The sequence below is a fragment of the Ursus americanus genome, chromosome X (genome assembly GCF_024610735.1).
Source record: "Ursus americanus isolate L20-20 chromosome X, mUrsAme1.1.p, whole genome shotgun sequence".
In the NCBI taxonomy this organism is placed as follows: domain Eukaryota; kingdom Metazoa; phylum Chordata; class Mammalia; order Carnivora; family Ursidae; genus Ursus; species Ursus americanus.
Genome location: NC_142164.1, coordinates 108,107,637 through 108,125,395, shown reverse-complemented (window position 1 = coordinate 108,125,395; position 17,759 = coordinate 108,107,637). Strand labels below are relative to the sequence as shown.

The following is a 17,759-nucleotide window of genomic DNA, read 5'->3' as shown; positions in this document are numbered from 1 at the left end:
GAGGCCTCTGCTGGCAGAATTTTAAAAGCAGAGAGTCTTTAAATGCCTTATTGTTCTGAATATAAGCTTCTAGTTTAAAGAACTGTCAAATAAACTCCTATTTAAAAAACAAACCAAACCTAAGACTCCACCTGTCAGCATGAAGAGAAACACAAGACAGAAAATCTTAACTAAAGAGCAATTTCATTCATTCAACAAATACTTACTGAGCATCTACTGTGTTCTAGGGACTGTTCCAGACCCAGGGGATATAGCAGTTAACCCAAGGGACTAAAATCCCAGCCCTTATAGAGGTGACATTTTAGTGGAAGGAGACAGATAATGACAAAGGAGTAAAAGACATGCTCTATCAGATAGCTTTAAGTGCTGTGGTGAGGAAGTGAGATAGGCAGGGGGGGGGCAGGGGGCCATTTTGAAAAGGGTGGTCGGGAATGGCCTCGCTGAGAAGGCGGCGTTTGAGCCAAGACTATGGTCTCTAAGGGAGAGCCCTATGGATCCTGGTTGGCACGGTTCTTCTTGCTCCTCACTCTTGGGTTCTGAGATGGGGTGTGTTTGTCTACAGTAGCTTGTGAAATTTTTAATAAACTGTTACGTATAATTAGGAATCTGGGGGGGTGGGCGCTAGAAGTTGTAGCTGGGAGAGAATTATCTGTTATTCCCCCCTTACTTTTTTAAAAAAGCATCTACTATTTATTGAGTGCTTCCTATGTGCCAGGCAATGTGCTAAGCATTTTATATTGATCAATTAACATATTATGAATACCTGTATTGACACATTACTAATACATTATTATACATTACTAATACACCGTTATTTTAACAGCCCTAGACAATATTTGTTCGTTTGTTCAACAAATATCCATGGCCAGGCCTTACCCCAGGTGCTGGGGATATGGCAGTGGACAAAATAAAGCCCCTATTCTCATGTAGCTCGGCTAATAGGGGGAGGTAGACAATAAACACATAAACATACGACTGTATAGAATGGCAGGCGGTAAAACGTGCTATGGAGAACAACAGAACAGGCGAGAAGCATAGGGAACGGGAAGTAGGGTAGGTGTGCGAGGGAGGACATACCGTTCTACAGACGGTCTCATTTTTTATGGCTGATTCCCAACGCCACACTGGGTTGTACAGCATAAGGGTAATAAGCCCAGTTTCTGGAATTACAGAGATCCGGATTTGACTCCATATTCTCCAGAATACAAGTTATTTCTGAGCCTCAGTCTCCTTATGTGTAAAATAGGGATAATGACCCTTCATAGGATTGTTGGGAGGATTAAATCGAATCGAATTGAGTGATGCACATGAAGCACTAAGCACAGGGCCTGGCACAAAACAAATGCTCTGAATTTATTATTTGCCTTCTTCACTGACCTCCTCCATGAATATTGAATTTCTAAATGCCATGGTAATGACTGCCACCATAGAAAAGAAGCCATTCAAAAACAAACACCAAGAAAAAACACAAACCCACACAAAAAACACCCCAGCTTGGCAATACAGAATCCACCTGTGCTGGGTACAGGAAATTGGCCAGGTAACTTGTTAAGCCTATGCTGTTGCTTCCTTCTAGAAACAAAAATAGAAGGCCCTTGGGACACATATGGCAATAGCTTTTATTTTTGTTTTTTTTTCCTGCATGGAATTAATGTGACAGGGACGACAAGCCCTGTTATGTGATGAAGCAGCAGGACCAGAAGCGGATCTAAGCTGTCCAACAAGTTCAGAACTGGACGACACAGATCTTCAACTCTACAGGCAGGGTTGGGGGTTATGGAGCCAGCAACCCCTCGGGTAGGGTCTATCCTATCTGGGCTCTACCCTTTGCCGTTTTGTAGGTTTCTGCTCCAGAGGAGAGCCCTCAGCTGGCTAGAGCGGCCCTGCGGTGTGTGTATGGGTGGGGGTGGGGGTTCTTAGGAATCAGGTGAGGTTTTAGAGGTCTGGTGTGGGTACACTCAACCCTGCCCTGCTGGTCTCCTTCCCTGTGCCAGAGAGGTGCTGGGGGAACTGTAGCCCAAAGAAGCAATAGCAGGATGTGGATCAAAGTCCATTTTGCCAGCTGCTGCCTAAGTAGTCAAAATCCAGATGTGGGGTTCTGCTAAGGCCCTGAGCTGGAGTGTCCAGGAAGTTGGACGCTCGAGGCCTAACCTGAGCCTGCTCTTCCCTCCCGATGAGACTGGCTCATCAGGCAGGGTCTAGTCAGGGGGCAGAAACCAGAGAGGGATGTGACGAGAGAAATGAAGGGAAAGAGCTGTTCATTGGGTATCAAACTGTTTCTAGGTAACAGAAAGGTCTCTGAAGGAGCTCTAAGGCATACAGAGATACGACAGTTCCCATCTCTAGGGCTGAGAGAACAAAGGGGAGAGATTGGAGTTATTAAAATCTAGAAACTTGGAGGAGGGTTCCTGCGGAACTGAGAGTAGACCTTTGACAATCGGGGCGCCCAGCTGGTGCTGGTGTCTCTGAGGGGCAGCCCTGAGGTTGGTTGTGCAAGCGCGGAGGAACTGCAGACTGGATCCAGTTGCCGCTACAAGGAGAACCTGGTGGGGGGGGGGGGGGTGGAAGCCATTGCTAGGCGACACCAAGAGGGACAGGAAGCAGACAGGAAGGAGTGCGTCTCTCATCCCTCCTCCAGCCTCACCATCTGCCTTTACTGCCCCCCTTGGCAGAGCCAAGCAGGTAGCCCCTGGCTGATCACAATGTGGCCTGCAGAGCCCCAATCTCAGCATGCGAGTGGATTAGAGAAGTGTGGGGTGCTGGCTGACACGTGATAGCTTAGTAAGTCGCTCCAGAGAGGAATGCAAGGGCCAACAGGCACAGGCGTAGGGCATGGCTCAGCTTCCTGCCTTTGGAGCAGAAGAGGAAAGGCAAGAGCCGGGGAACTGAGCGTGGTGGTCCACCTAGCACACCTACTAGCGAAATACAGCCCGTGAAAGTACCACGTGCTTATCAAATAAAATAGCAACTCCTCCCCTGGGGAGTGGGGCGGGATCCCGGCAAGGGACTGGACTGAAGCAAGGCAGAGAGAGGACAGGGGGCTTCGATCACCTATTTCCCCTCGTGGGGGAGGAGTAGAAGTGGTAGTGAATGTACCGTGTGTAGCTTAGTGCCGGGCACAGAGTAGGCATTCCACAAACGGTGGCTCTTGTTATTCAAAGGAAGGAAGGGGACACATAGATTAGGGAAAGAAGTAACTGGCTATAGTGGAGAGAGCCCACAGTTTGGGACTCAGAAGACCTGAGACCATACTAGATAAGTGACCTGAGACCATACTAGATAAGTGACTTGGAGCAAGATACTTGCCTCTGTGAACCTTTCAGGTTTCCTTATGTGTAACATAGAGATGATACTTGTGGGGGCTAAATCTCTTCTAGCAGGCCCTTAGCGTATGGTAACTGTTTTGTCCCATTATTAATTATAGAAATAGTAAGCGTGATTATTTCTTATCAGTGGTGCTAACCCTAAGTAGAAGACACTTTAGTGGTCATTTATTCCACTGCATCACTCAGCAGACGAAGAAACTGAGACGCAGCAGACGGCCAGTAGCTCTACGGGGGTTACGAGCCTGGGCTACGGCTCAGTGAGGCCTGGGCTACGGCTCAGTGAGATCTGGCTTCCATTCCGCGCTGCGCATTTCCACTTACCTGCTAAGTGAGGCTAAGTGACCTTACGTAGTCTGTCTCAGCTTCTGGGTGTGGTGAGGAGGTGAATCCACCGCCTGGCCCTCAGTAAGTGCTTCGTAAATAGCCCAGGGGCAATTCCTTTGCGCTTGAGGAACAGAGAGCCCCTGAGGTGAGGGCTGGCTGGTCAGGACAGTGACAATGACAGTCCCATAGAACAGACCTTGCCGGTGAGCCTGGGCTCTCTGTAATGATATGGTGAGAACACTTGAGATTTTGAGCCTCCTAATCATTTGCTTTACGATATTGAGCAAGTCGTTCTTATTTCTTCTCCCTGTGGTGTTCTCCTATAAAGACCGTGATACTTGACCTTATGTCTATTTCCTGGGGTCTTCTGGAAGCTGAATAATGAAATGAGTGTTTCTGGAACCAGAGCGTCTTGGAGAAACTCATAAATAAATACCCGCAGATGACGAGTATAGCTAGTGTACCACAGCAGTATTAAGCCAGGGATACTGGGACTGGAGGCTAGAATCCTGCTTTTAGAATTCAACTTGTTCTTGTTATAGTCAACTCTTAATTTTTATGCGCTAACTGGGAAAAATTATAGCATGAATAAAAGAAGCCAGCTGGTGTTGATTGCTCTTCGCTCTGAAACTTGAGGAAGGCATAAGAGACTATATTTTAAATCTCATTATCTCTCACCTGATCGCTTTCTTCAAAGCCATGAAGCTACAGGATGATTCAAAGGCTTAAAGCCCCAGAAGAGAGTCAGTGTGCTGAGTAATCCACGAACAAGAGGATGCTTGTCACTGTATAGCTGTTTGTTTAGCCATTCATTAACCAGGCGTGGGGGTCAACGCTTCACCTGTACTAGCTCATTCCATCCTTATTGTAAAGCTACGAAGGAGGGAGGTGTGTTCATTTATCCATCTGTCTTTTATCAGTTGAATCTCAGGTACAGAAGCCGGAGTGAATCATACTTTTTAATTCATTGTGCGTTGTCATCACTGGTCTATGCGAGACCCTTTCTTATGTTAGGTAATTAATTTGCTTGTTCTTTTACCCACATACGCTATACTCATTCACCCGCCCCCATAAATAACTAATCTATTTGTTTAGTATCTTATCCTTTGTATATATTCTTATGAAATGTATATTTTGGTTTTGTGTATGTGTGTTTTTAATTTATATAAAATGATATCATGTTATATTTCACTGTCTCTAAAACTGTTCTCACTGAAGCACTGTATTTTTAAGCCCCATCCATGTTGCTATGGGTTTATTTAATCGATTGCTTCCAGTTGTGTACCCACCACGGTTATACATTCTCCTTCCCAGCAACGGCCAGCCAGGTTGCATTGGTGTCAAACTCCCTACTGCCACGAGCAAAGAAACAGTGTATATCCATACATCTTCCCTTATGGGCTGTGTGAGGATTGCTTTGGGGTATATAGTGAGGAATGGAATTGCTACTTCATAGGGTAGAGAGTACGAATATGCCTGAGTAGTGCCGGAGGTAGGTGCTGTTCTTTTCTCCATTTTACAGGGGAGGAAACTGAGGCTTTGAGAGTTTTAATAACTTACTAGAGTCACACAGACAGTAACTAGCATAGCTGGAATTCAAATTCAGACCTTCTTGCCCCCAAAACTCTACTCCCCTGATAGAGAGTACGTGCAAGCAGGAGGGCGGGGGAAGGGGCACAAGGAGAGGGAGAGAGAATCCCAAGCAGACTCCTTGCTGAGGGCAGAGCCTGACTGGGGGCTCCATCCCATGACCCTGAGATCATGACCTGAGCCAAAATCAAGAGCCCGACACTCAACCAACTGAGCCACCCAGGCGCCCCCCAGAAACCCTACTGTTAATGGCTATGCCGTCATTATTCTCTGAGTATTTGGGACTTGAGGACATTTTACAAAAACATAAAGGTAAATCTCATTGTAGTGTGTATTTTCTTAGAACCTAGGAATCCAGGTGGACTGATTTTTTTCTGAAGCACCTATTTCCCTGTCCCATAGCTGCATAATAACTGGTTCCCTCTGGTTTTCATACCCTGCGGGTCTGCAGCACTGAAAGCCGCATTGGTCATCCAGAACTGGTACCGAGGTTACAGTGCTCGGCTGAAGGCCAGACAACGCTATGCCCTCACCATCTTCCAGTCCATCGAATATGCTGATGAACAAGGCCAGTTGCAGGTCTGTTTTGCCAGCTCATCTCTTCTTTTGGTAAAATGCTTCTCTTGACCCCTCATAAGTGAGAAAAGGAAAGTTTGGGTCCATTTTAAGCTGAGGAACCTTGGTGAAAGCTTTAATAGAGGGCGACATTGTCTCCCAAGTAGCTGTGGAGAGAGAGAGTAGGATTTGGGAAGAGGATGGTATTTTTCATTTCTGAAGTTTATATTTTGAAGAGGGCTGCCAGATGTCTAGTTAACTAATAAAAAACAGTCTTATTCTGTTCTTGGGCATGTGTCCCAGGAGGAAGTAAAGTTGTTACTTCATGAAGGAAAAAATATTTTAAGGAGTTAAAAAATGAAAGAATTTCCTGAGAACAAACCCGTGAGAGTTCTAGAAGAAAATATAGATGGGCAAGGAAGGCCTTTTTCAAGCTTGCAAAAATGATATATAAATCCAGCTTTAATGCTTCTTGGTAGAAAAAAAAAGTCCTTTTTAACCATAAAGGAAAGGGAGGGTATATGATATCCTATGCGGCTCTGCAGGAGGTGCTACCCACCTGCTGAGGAGCACTGGAGGGAGGAGGGAGGAGGGAGGAGGGAGGCAGGTAGAGGTGGGACCTGGCAGCACCTACGGCAGCTGGGAGAGCGCGCCAACAGTATTGGCCACAGTGGCTGTTTGGAGATCATTCACTGACTAATGTATTTTTGTTTTGTCCAGCTATCCAACTTCTTTTCCTTCATGTTGGAAAACTATACACATATACACGAGAAAGACCCAGGTAAGTCAACTGTTTAGTCTTTTGAAAAGCAGTCATTAAATATTGAATTGTCCTCATCAAGGGATGTAAACTCTGAAGATGGGAGGACACTAAGCAGTTAAAAAGATGCCCACCTGTCTTGTCTTTGTGACACCAAACAACTGCTGAAATCAGTTTAAGTGGCTTTTTTCTCTGATTGTTGTTGACTAAATTTGACTGTTTAGTTTTGTCATTTTCACAAAGCTGAATTCGATTTCATTCAATGTTAATTTGTTGAACACCTTCTCTGAACCGCAATCTGTTGATGTACGATAGTAGCTTTAGTAAAGAGGATCTTATTTTTTATCCACAGAACTTTCATGCCAGGAGATCAAAATATCTTGAGTATCTCATGAAACAAATCTGGGGGGAAATGGTGGATTGAACACGGTTCTCTGTTTTCTGCAGAGCTAGCTGTCTGTCTCTCTGTCTATCATGTATGTAGTCGTTCTGAAATGGCTAAGTAAATCATCTCAGGGACAGGCAATACAGGTATGGTTTAAAATGATTTTAAAATTATAGTTCTTCCCGAGGCATGCGTTTCTCTGCAAAATCAAGATGACTGTTGTTATCTTCAAGGTAGATGCTAGACTGAAAAGCTTATTTTTCTTTAATTCAGGCTGACCATGTTTTGTTCTAATTAAAAGTGTATGGCATCTAAGAGCTTCTTAGAAGTCATCCAGCGAGCCCCTTTCACAGTGGCAAAAGAATGGTGTTTTAATGGTGTGCTTTGAGCTGAGCACATATGTATGAAACTAATTAAAGCATTTAATGATCTGTAGAAGCTTTCTAAATGGTGGAATAGCCAAACCTGAGGAGTGGGGAGTGGGAGGAAGTGGGTATTTTGCCATTTTCTTTCTTTTAGTTAATTGCAATCTGAAGATAGTTGTTTGTGCTTCATGTTCTTTGGCAAAATATTTCTGAGAGGAAATATAATGATGATGAAATGAAGCAGCGCTATTTTTGCTAATGACCTAATATTTCGATCGGGGCTGTCCATCAGAATCACTTGCGGAGATTCATAGCCACAGATGGCTGGGTTCCAGCCTGGAGATGTTTACTCAGGATCTGTATTTTTAAAAATCTGCATGTCAAAAAATTCTGTAGGTAATTTAAAAATATTAAAAAAATTTTATCGGAGAAGGGGACGTGGTTTAATCTTCTTACATAAACTTTTCTTGAAGTAGAACGTACATCAAAGCACACAAATTGTAAGTACAGGACTCAGTAAATTTTCTTGAAGTAAGCACGCCCTCCTAACCCGCACCCAGAGTGAGAAAGAAAACCCTGTCAGAACCACCGAAGCCTCTCCCCATCCCCCTGCAGTCACCTCCCAACTCCCCCATGACGGCTTTCCTGACTTCTACATCCTAGACTGGTTTTGCTTGTTTTTGAACTTCACTATATAAATGAAAGCTCGCAGTGTGGTCTTTTACTCAACGGTGAGAGTCATCCATGTTGTTGCAATTCGGTCATTCTTACTGCTGAATGATGTTCCATTTTATGAATTTACCAAAACATATCCATTCTATTGTTTATGGACATTTGGGTTGTTTTCAGTTTGAGTAATTTGAATGATCCAGCTACGCACATTCTTTTTTTTTTTTTTTTTAATGATTTTTTATTATATTATGTTAGTCACCATACAGTACATCCCTGGTTTCCGATGTAAGGCTCCATGATTCATTAGTTGTGTATAACACCCAGTGCACCATGCAATATGTGCCCTCCTTACTACCCATCACCAGCCTATCCCATTCCCCCACCCCCCTCCCCTCTGAGGCCCTCAGTTTGTTTCTCATAGTCCACAGACTCTCATGCTTCATTCCCCCTTCTGATTACCTCCCCTTTCTTTATCCCTTTCTTCTCCTACCGATCTTCCTAGTTCTTATGTTCCATAGATGAGAGAAATCATATGATAGTTGTCTTTCTCTGCTTGACTTATTTCGCTTAGCATTATCTCCTCCAGTCCGGCTACGCACATTCTTGTACATATCCTTTTTGGTGAACATATATATCCTTTTCTTTTGCCATAGTCTCATTTCCGGTTATCTATTGCTACATAACAAACCACCCCCAAATTTAGTGGCTTAAAAACAACAGCCGTTTTATTGCTCGTGATTCTGTGGATCAGGCATTTGAACTGGACTCAGTGGGGATGGCTTGACTTCGTTCCATGTGGTGTCAGTTGGGCTCACTCAACCTCGCTGGGCTGGGTAGGGAGGTCTAGATGGTTTTACTCACCTGTCTGGGGCTTTGCTGTTGGCTATGAGCTTAGATACCTCAATTCTCCTCATGCAGCCTCTCTGTCTAGCAGGATATCCCGACTTCTTTACATCCCAAGAGAAAAAAGGCAGAAGCTGCAAGGCCTCTTAAGGCCTATTCTCTGGAACTCACACAAAATCGGTTCTGCTGTATTCTGTTGGTCAAAGCAAGTCACAAGGGCAGCCACAGATTCACAGGGATTAGGAAAGCTCCACCTCTCGCAGGGAGGAGCAGCAGTGTTATATTGTAAAGGGATGTGGATACAAAGGGGCATGGTTCACTGGGGGCCATTATTATAAAGATGTACTACGACCCCGGTGTGGAAGTTTTGGGTTACAGGGCATGCGTGTGTTCAGCTTTATTAGGTACTGACAAACCGTCTTACAAAATTGTTGTACCAAGTTATACTGCCACCAGTAGATGAGATTTCCAGTGTTCTCTATCCTCTTCAGTACTTGGAGTTGTCAGTCCTTTTCATTTTAGCCGTTCTGCCCGGTATGTAGTAGTATTGCATTTCTGCTTTAATTTGTATTTCCCTGGTGAGCAAGGAAATGGGTCACCTTTTTGTCTATGTAGTGGCCATGTGAACATCCTGTTTGGTGAATTGCCTATTCAGGTCTCTTGCCATCCTTTTATTGGGTTAGCTGCTTTTTTCTTACCAATTTTTAAGAGTGCTCTAAATAATTCTATATATGAGAATATGAATCTTTGTTAGATAAACGTATTGTAAATATCTTCTCCTAGTCTTGGGCTTTTATCTCCCTAGTCTTTAAATGCTGCCTCTTGATGATAGCAGACATTCTTGATTTTAATATAGTACAATTTTTTTTCCCTTTGTGATTCGTACTTTCTACATCTTGTTTGAGAAATCTTTGCCTGATATGGATGTGTGTGTGTGTACATGCACAAAAATAAATACAGGAGAAACCTATGGGACAAATCAGAAACTAATGACCTTGTTTACCTACAGGGGGTGAGTGGATAGGTGGGAACAGGGGAGAAAGAAAGGATGGGAGAATGGAGTTCGGTAGAGGGCTGAGGGGAGAATAACACTCTGCTGAATGTACCTTTTTGTAGTTTTGACTCTTAGAACCATGATAATGTTTTACATCCATAAAAATATTATTACAAACAGGAGAAGAATGTGTGTGTATTTCCAAAATAGAATACACATAGTGACAAATGAAGTTAACTGTATTACAAATAACAGAATCACCTGATGGAGTTGGAGAAGAAACAAACTAACCTAAGCAACATTGGAAAATAGAGTTTTAACTATAATGAGCCTTGATGATGCTTCATTTATATTGTATCCTCTGTGAGGTTCACTGAGCTTCTGTGATATCTAGGTTGATATTTTCTATCAGGTATAGGAAGTTTTTACCCATTAATTATTTAAAATATCTTTCACATCTAAATATCTTTTTCTTTGTGAATCCCTGCTTTTAAACTTAGAAGGCCTTGAAATATTTAAAATGTGGATCGCTATGCCGGGATTTCTAGATTTTTTTATGGTTTAACTTTTTAAAATTTTAACACTTCATAAATTTGGGATTTTTTATATTAAACCAAAAAAAAAAAAAAAGGAAGTCTTTATGCCTCATGGTTGAAAACAATTAAAAAGCACAGCTAAAAAGAAAATGTCCAAATAGTTAACCAGTTTTCCCCACAATGTTTATTTGATAATGTATCTTTTTACCATGGTTTGTAGTGCCTCCTTCATCATGTATTCATTTAAAAATGTATATTAGGGCATATTTCTAGGCTTCTTTCTCTTATACATCTCTCTATTATAGAGTACTAGAATCTTACTGATTTGATTATTGTGTGTAACAGAAAAATTAATTTACAGATGACTTCTGTAGGTTGATTTCATTTAAAAAATGTTTTCCAGCTTTATTGAAATATAGGTGACTTTTAACATTGTAGAAGTTTAAGGTACGCACTACAGTGATTTCATATATGTGTATATTATGAAATGATTACCACAACGAGGTTAGTTAACACATCCATCACCTCACGGTTACAAGTCCTTGTGTGTGGTGAGTACTTTAAAAATGTACTTTCTTAGCACCTTTCAAGCATACAGTGAGAGAAGTGTGAACAATGATCACCGTGCTGTACATTACTGCAGGTTGCTTTCTGATGGCCTTCTTTGGTGGGAAGGTTCCATACAACCTCCACCTAGGCCTGTTTGGCAGAAGCGCCATGACCCTGAAGCAGGGTATATTTAGGGACCAGAAGATCACTTAACATTTCCAGATATCAGTGCCGGACTAATGGTTTTAACTCTGAGGCACAGGGTTAGTCGAGACTTCCTGGGTGTTCCACAGGTGGAAGGTGACCTGGAAGCTGTTCGTTTCTGTGTCCTACTACTTAGTTGCTCAAACCAGTTCATAGGACTTGATGGGGAGACTCCACACATCCATCCTATAAGGTAGAAAGCCAAAGCTGCTGTACGTAGCAATAGGTTTCAACAGAGACTGGTGGAAGTGGGGAGTGGGGCGGAGCATGTGCGAGTGCTGTTTTGACTATTCTTTCTGCTTCCCACATCAGCCAAAGTGTCCTATGAGACCCAGGTATTTTATATTTTTTTGTGGTTATGGTCAGTAAGTCATTTTCCCCATGATATCTCCCTAGTGATTATTGGTAGTATTTAACAAGCCTTTGATTTATACCTATTTGTATTGTGCTACTATTGAACAATAGCATGAATGAACTTACTATTATTATTGCTATTATTTATTAAATGTTTGCCATGTGCCATGTCTTTTAAGTGCTTTAGATATTTCATTTAGTCTTCATGACAAACCACCGAGATTAGTATTATTATCATCCCCTTTTGTTGGATGAGAATATTGGGGCTTAGAAGGTGACCTCCCAAAGTTATTTGTCTCAGCAGTAGTAAAGCTGTAATTCAAACCTCTGTAGTATTGAATTCTCCTATCAGTTTTCTGGGAGTTTCTCAATTGATTTTCTTGAGTATGGATATTTAATCTCACTGGCCACAAGTAACTTATTTTTACATCTTTCTATTCGGTTGTCACTGCTTTGTGTTTTGTTGCATTGGCTAGAACTACAGAACAATGTGAAAACGAAGCAGTGAAACTAGGCATCCTGTTTTGTTAATGCTTTAATGGAAAAACAATTCTTGTTGATTTAAATTTTTAAAATTCTTTTAAGGAGGTAGGCTTTCATTCCTAGTTCTCTGAGTTTTTAAATAATCAGGAACAGGTGTTGAACTTTATGAAATGCCATTTTGCCATTTATTGAGTTTATTATATGGACACTCATAGTTTGAATCCAAATTCATAACCGAGAAATGAAATAACTATAAAATGCAGTTCAATCGGTGTTTTTCTTTTCCCAGCCATATCTGGAGCTTGTTTTCAAAGTGGCATGTGGGTGGTAGAGGCAGAAAGTATGTGTGTGCGTGTTTTTTTTGTTTTTTGTTTTTTTAATTATGGGCTTTAACATTTTTCCTGTCCAGATTTTGAGTTTGTACTGGGTAAAAGAAAAGATTATATGTGGGGGTAGTTTTGAGATATTTTCTTTAGAACAACTTGTAAAGGTATCATTTGGTTATAATTCAAGATTTCATTATATTTAATTAGTTTAAATTCGTGTTGACAGAATTGTAAACCAAATAGGTAAAGATTCATTCAAATTACATATTGCACAAATCTTTACATATCATTGGAATTCATTAAATTATTCTTATTAGTTATAATAGTTACAGCCCACACTACTTGCATTTGAATTGGTACAGCTTTTGATTGCTTTCATACATGACCCACAGTAGCTACCCATATTAGGAAGAGAATCTATGTTATTTTTTTAAATGTGGCTAGAAGTCAGCAAAAGGATTATGATTTGATGTTTACTGATATTTCATAATGAGTAGCTTTGACTAAGAAATGGCTTAGGGAAATGGTGCTTTTTCATATATTTATCACGGAACTTACAAGAAATGAAGGTCAACAAACATATGGAAAGAAAGGCCAGGCTAAGCTTTTTTCGTTTGTTTTAAAGAAGAAAAACACTATTTTAATTTTGTTCTTAAAAAAAACAGGACTGCATTTTAATGACTGGAACTGATGGGATTGACTTCATATGTGAGCTGATGAGAAAAAGAGAGCAGACAGAGCACGGGTGAAAGCGGTGATTGGGAAAAGAAAATCATGTCATGCTTGTACCTCACACAGTTGGGATTACTCAACAAGTCAGTTATAAGATGATATAGTGAGACCGGTGGGGTTGTTTTTGTCTTTCTTTGTTGTTATTGTTGTTTTCCCAAGAGGAGCCCAATATTTCAGTGTAGAGAGTCAGGAAGATGTATCTCTAAGAACGGAATGGTATGATCATTAAGACAGTTAAGTAGAGTATTTAGGCTTTACTGCTTGCACAATGGAACCTGAGATAAAATTTACCGAGCCGCTCTGCATTTCTAGTTTTCAAACATAAAATGGAATAATTAAGTGATTCTCAAATCTCAAACCAAATCCAAATGAGAAAAATACACTGCGCTGGACCACACTGAAGGCACACATTATTATTCTTAAATTTAACTTCTTATAAAACATCATCAACCACCACCAAAGAAGTGTTGGGGTGGGTACACAAGAATTTAGAAAGCATTTTTAAATTACCAAATATTGTGACTTATTTTAGAAAGTTTTTTTTTCAAGTTTAGTTCTTAACAGTAATCTCTCAGCATAACTGGATCATGAAAAAAAAAATTCTAACATCTGCTAACGTCGCGCTTTCCAAACATGTCTACTCTAAATATTCAAAAAGATAGAAACTGCTTGCAGAAAACTTCTGATTCCCATTGGCTTGGTAGCAATTCACTGTTAATGAGTTGACGAATACATCACCATCCTCTGTATCCGTTATCTGTTAAAGAAATAATACTGTATAATAAACAACCACAATAGCTCAGTGGCATGTAATAAACATTTCTTTTTGCCCACAAGTCTACAGGTTATCTGAGTGCTTCTGCTGATCTTGGCAGGCTTGATTTGGCAGTTTTTCTCAGGTCTTGGCGAGAGTTCACTCATGTATTTGGAGGTGTGCTGGCTAATGGCTGATCCATGGCCTTGGCCGGGTAACTCAGTTTTGTTCCCCATAGTCTTGGAGCTTTTATTAGGCTAGTCTGGACTTTGAGGTAGGAGCATGGGTTCAAAAGAGAGAGCATGGAAGCATACAAGGCCTTCTGAGGTCTTGACTTGGAAATGGTATGTAACACTTCCACCACATTCTTCAGGCCAACACAAGTCGTGAACCCAACAATCCAGATTTGAAGCCTAGGGGAAAATAGACTCTTGATGAGAGCAGCTGCAAATCACATTAAAAAGAGCCAGGCTAGAGGCTGGGATAGACAATCAGGGTCACTTTTGCAATCAGTCTTTCATCTTTCTCTACCCGAATGGGCCTGATTTCTGTTCTCGGGCTGACTGTTTTATCGGTGCCTAGCAAGAAAGGGACCCTGGATCTCAACACCTCCTGAAATGCGCAGTGCAGGTGATCTGTTACACAGAAATGTCTCTCTGAGAGAGAGGCCCCATGGATATTTCTGCCTGTGGTTCATCATCTAACTTCATCTGCTTTGTTATCAAGAAGAAAAAGAAAATCATGCCAGAAAATCTGTTTTTACGTGAAGAGAGAAATCTATTACAGCTAAGTAAAATTTGAAGCGTTTAACAGGGGAAAATTGAATGGTGCAGTTTAATTTTCTGTACATCCTGAGTAGCACAGATGTTTGAATCAAATGCAATACATTGTTATGTTTTCAGCCTGATTCGTAAAAATCTGAGATGTAAGAGTAGGCAAAGAATGTAGAGGTAGAGTTTCAGAGCCTCCAAGTACCTTGACTGACCAGTTTTCCCTGTGTTTCTCCTTCTCCTCCCCACCAATGAACTCACTGCTTTGGTACAATGTCCACTCGGGAAGGGATGAGGGTGATTCATGTGAACGTACCTGATGATCTGAGAACAAATCCTTCCTCATGATTGTATGTGGGATAGCTTGGTATCCATAACGTACAGCACAGTGTCTTACCTGGGCTTGATATTCAAGAAAGTACTTACTGAATTGAAGTATGGGAATGTTGATTCCCCCATCCTTTCTGTCTTTCCTTTTCCAGAATTAGTTGCTCGACTTTTTGGTAGCACCCTCCAGGACTGCAAGGATAGACAGGAGTATGTCTCATGCATAGACGTCCCAGACTCCTATAATGGTCCTCGGCTGCAATTTCCTCTCACTTTTACTGATATTGATATACTTGTTGAGGCCTTCAAGCAACAACAGGCAAGTGGAAGCAGATACTGCCCTGATTCTTGTACGTAGCATGTGCTCAGTGACTATCTGTTGAATGAATAAATGAAAATACTATAGTGGAAATGCATTCCCTTGGGGAAAAGCTTCATAATAAGTGAGAGCTACCCTCTGCTTTACTTAACCTATGAAATAGAAGTCTCCTCAGACACACAGAAACTTCCCATCTATCTATAGGCTTACTGCATTTCCTTTTTCTTTTTCTGAGATATAATTCACATATAAAATTCATCATTTTCAAGTGAGTGATTTAAGGGTGGGGGATGGGTGAAATGGGTGAAGGGCAGTGGGAGATCCAGGCTTCCAGTTATGGTATGAATAAGTCATCAGGATAAAAGCTACAGCATAGGGAATATAGTCGATGGTATCGTAATGGTGGTGTATGGTGACAGATGGGAGCTATACTTGTGAGCGCAGCCTAACATATAGTCGAATCACTGTGTTATACCCCTCAAACTAATGTAACATTGTGAGTCAACAATTCTCCAATAAAAATAAAGAATGTGTACAATTCAGTGGTTTTTAGTGCATTCACAAAATTGTGCAACCATCACCAATATCTAATTCCAAAACATTTTCATCACCCCAAAAAGAAATTCCATACTCATTACCATTCCCTCTTCCCTCACCCCTGGCAACTGTTATTCTACTTTCTGTCTCTATGGATTTGTCTGTTTTGGACATTTCATATTCAAATGGAATTATGTAATATGTAGCCTCTTGTGTCTGGCTTTTTCATTTAGCATAATGTTTTTAGGGTTCATTCATGTCACAGCATGTTTCATTGCTCCTTTATTGCTCTGTCTGACTAATATTCTGTTATATGGATATACTGCATTTTGTTTATTCATTCATCAGTGGATAGACATTTGGATTTTTTTCTACCTTTTGGCTATCATGAACAATGCTTCTATGAATATTCATATACAGGTTTTTGTATGAATGTGTCCTCAGTTCTCTTGAGTATATATACCTATGAGTGGAACCGCTGGGTCATATGGTAACTCTGTTTAACTTTTTTAGAAACTCCTAAACTGTTTTCTACAGTGGCTGTGCCACTTTACCTTCCTACCAGCAATGCATGAGGGTTCCAATTTATTCATGTTTTTTGTCAACACTTGTTATTTGCTTTTGTTTATTCTTTTTAATTGTATTTTTATTATAGGCATCCTAATTGTATGCAAACTGATACCTCATTGTGGTTTTGATTTGCATTTCCCTAATGACTAAAGATGTTGAACATCTTTCCATGTTTACCGGGCATTTGTATACATTCTTTGGAGAAATGTCTATTCAGATGCTTTGCCCATTTTGAAATGAGGTTATTTGTCTTTATATTACTGAGTTATAAGAGTTCTTTATATATTCTGGATACCAGATATATAATCTATTTAAAAAAGATTTATTTATTTATTTGAGAGAGAGAGATCATGGGGGGAAGGGCAGAGGGAGAGGGAGCAAGAGAGAATCTCCAGGAGACTCCCCGCTGAGCAAGGAGCCCAATGTGGGGCTCAATCCCAGGACCCTGAGATCATGACCTGAGCCGAAACCAAGAGCTGAACACTTAATCAACTGAGTTACCCAGGCGCCCCTCAGATATATGATTTAAATTTTTTTTTCATTCTGTAGGTTGTCTTTGCACTTTCTTGATAATGGCCTTTGATTCACAAAAGTTTCTAATTTTGATAAGTCCAATGTATTTATTTTTTTCTTTGGTTGCTTGTGCTTTTGTGCTATATCTAAGAATCCATTGCCAAATCCAAGGTCATGAAGATTTACCCCTTATATTTCCTTTTAAGAATTTTATAGTTTAAAAAAAAAGAATTTTGTAGTTTTAGTTCATTTAGTTCATGAACCATTTTCAGTTACTTTCTGTATATGGTATGAGGTAGGGATCCAATTTTATTCTCTGCACATGGATATGCAGTTGTCCTAGCACTTTCTGTTGAAGAGACCATTCTTTCCCCAATGAATGGTCTTGATACCCTTGTTGAAAACTAATAGGTCATAGATGTATTGATTTATGTCTGGACTCTCCAGTTCTATTCATTTGTGTATGTATCTATCCTTATGCCAATACCACATTGTCTTAATTACTATAGCTTTGTAGTTAAGTTTTTTGAAATCAGGAAGTATGAATCCTTCAATTTAGTTCTTCTTTTTCAATGTTGTTTTGGCATTTGGGTTCCCTTGCAATGCATTCGAGGATTGACATTTCCATTTCTGTAAAAAAAAAAAAGCCCATTGAGATTTTGGTAGGGGTTGCATTGAATCTATAGATCACTTTGTATAGTATTACCATCTTGACAATATTAAGTCTTCCAATTCATAAACACAGGATGTCTTTCCATTTATTTAGGTCTTCTTTGATTTCTTTCAGCAATGTTTTCTAATTTTCAGTGCACAAGTTTTTTACTACCTTAAATTTATTCCTTGGTATTTTATTCTCTTGATTGTTATTGTAAAAGGGATTGCTTTCTTAATTCCCTTTGGACTGTTCATTGTTGGTGTATAAAAGGACAACTGATTTTTGTGGGTTGAGTTTATACTCTGCCACTTTGCTT

The 17,759-nt window shown here is 40.6% G+C and overlaps 1 protein-coding gene across 5 annotated transcripts in view; it reads left to right on the top strand.

The window, feature by feature from the left end:
- The window catches only part of PPEF1 (protein phosphatase with EF-hand domain 1), a 101,167-nt gene that overhangs the window by 20,880 nt on the left and 62,528 nt on the right, over positions 1 to 17,759 (top strand). For all 5 annotated transcript variants that reach the window (XR_015723496.1, XM_045778018.2, XM_087860385.1 and 2 more), the window contains 3 exons: positions 5,692 to 5,819; positions 6,516 to 6,576; positions 15,005 to 15,168. Coding sequence is in view for 4 of the 5 variants with exons in the window: in XM_087860385.1 (XP_087716511.1) it covers positions 5,692 to 5,819; positions 6,516 to 6,576; positions 15,005 to 15,168 (353 nt within the window). In the remaining variant the exon portion in view is untranslated. The remainder of the gene's footprint in view (positions 1 to 5,691; positions 5,820 to 6,515; positions 6,577 to 15,004; positions 15,169 to 17,759) is intronic.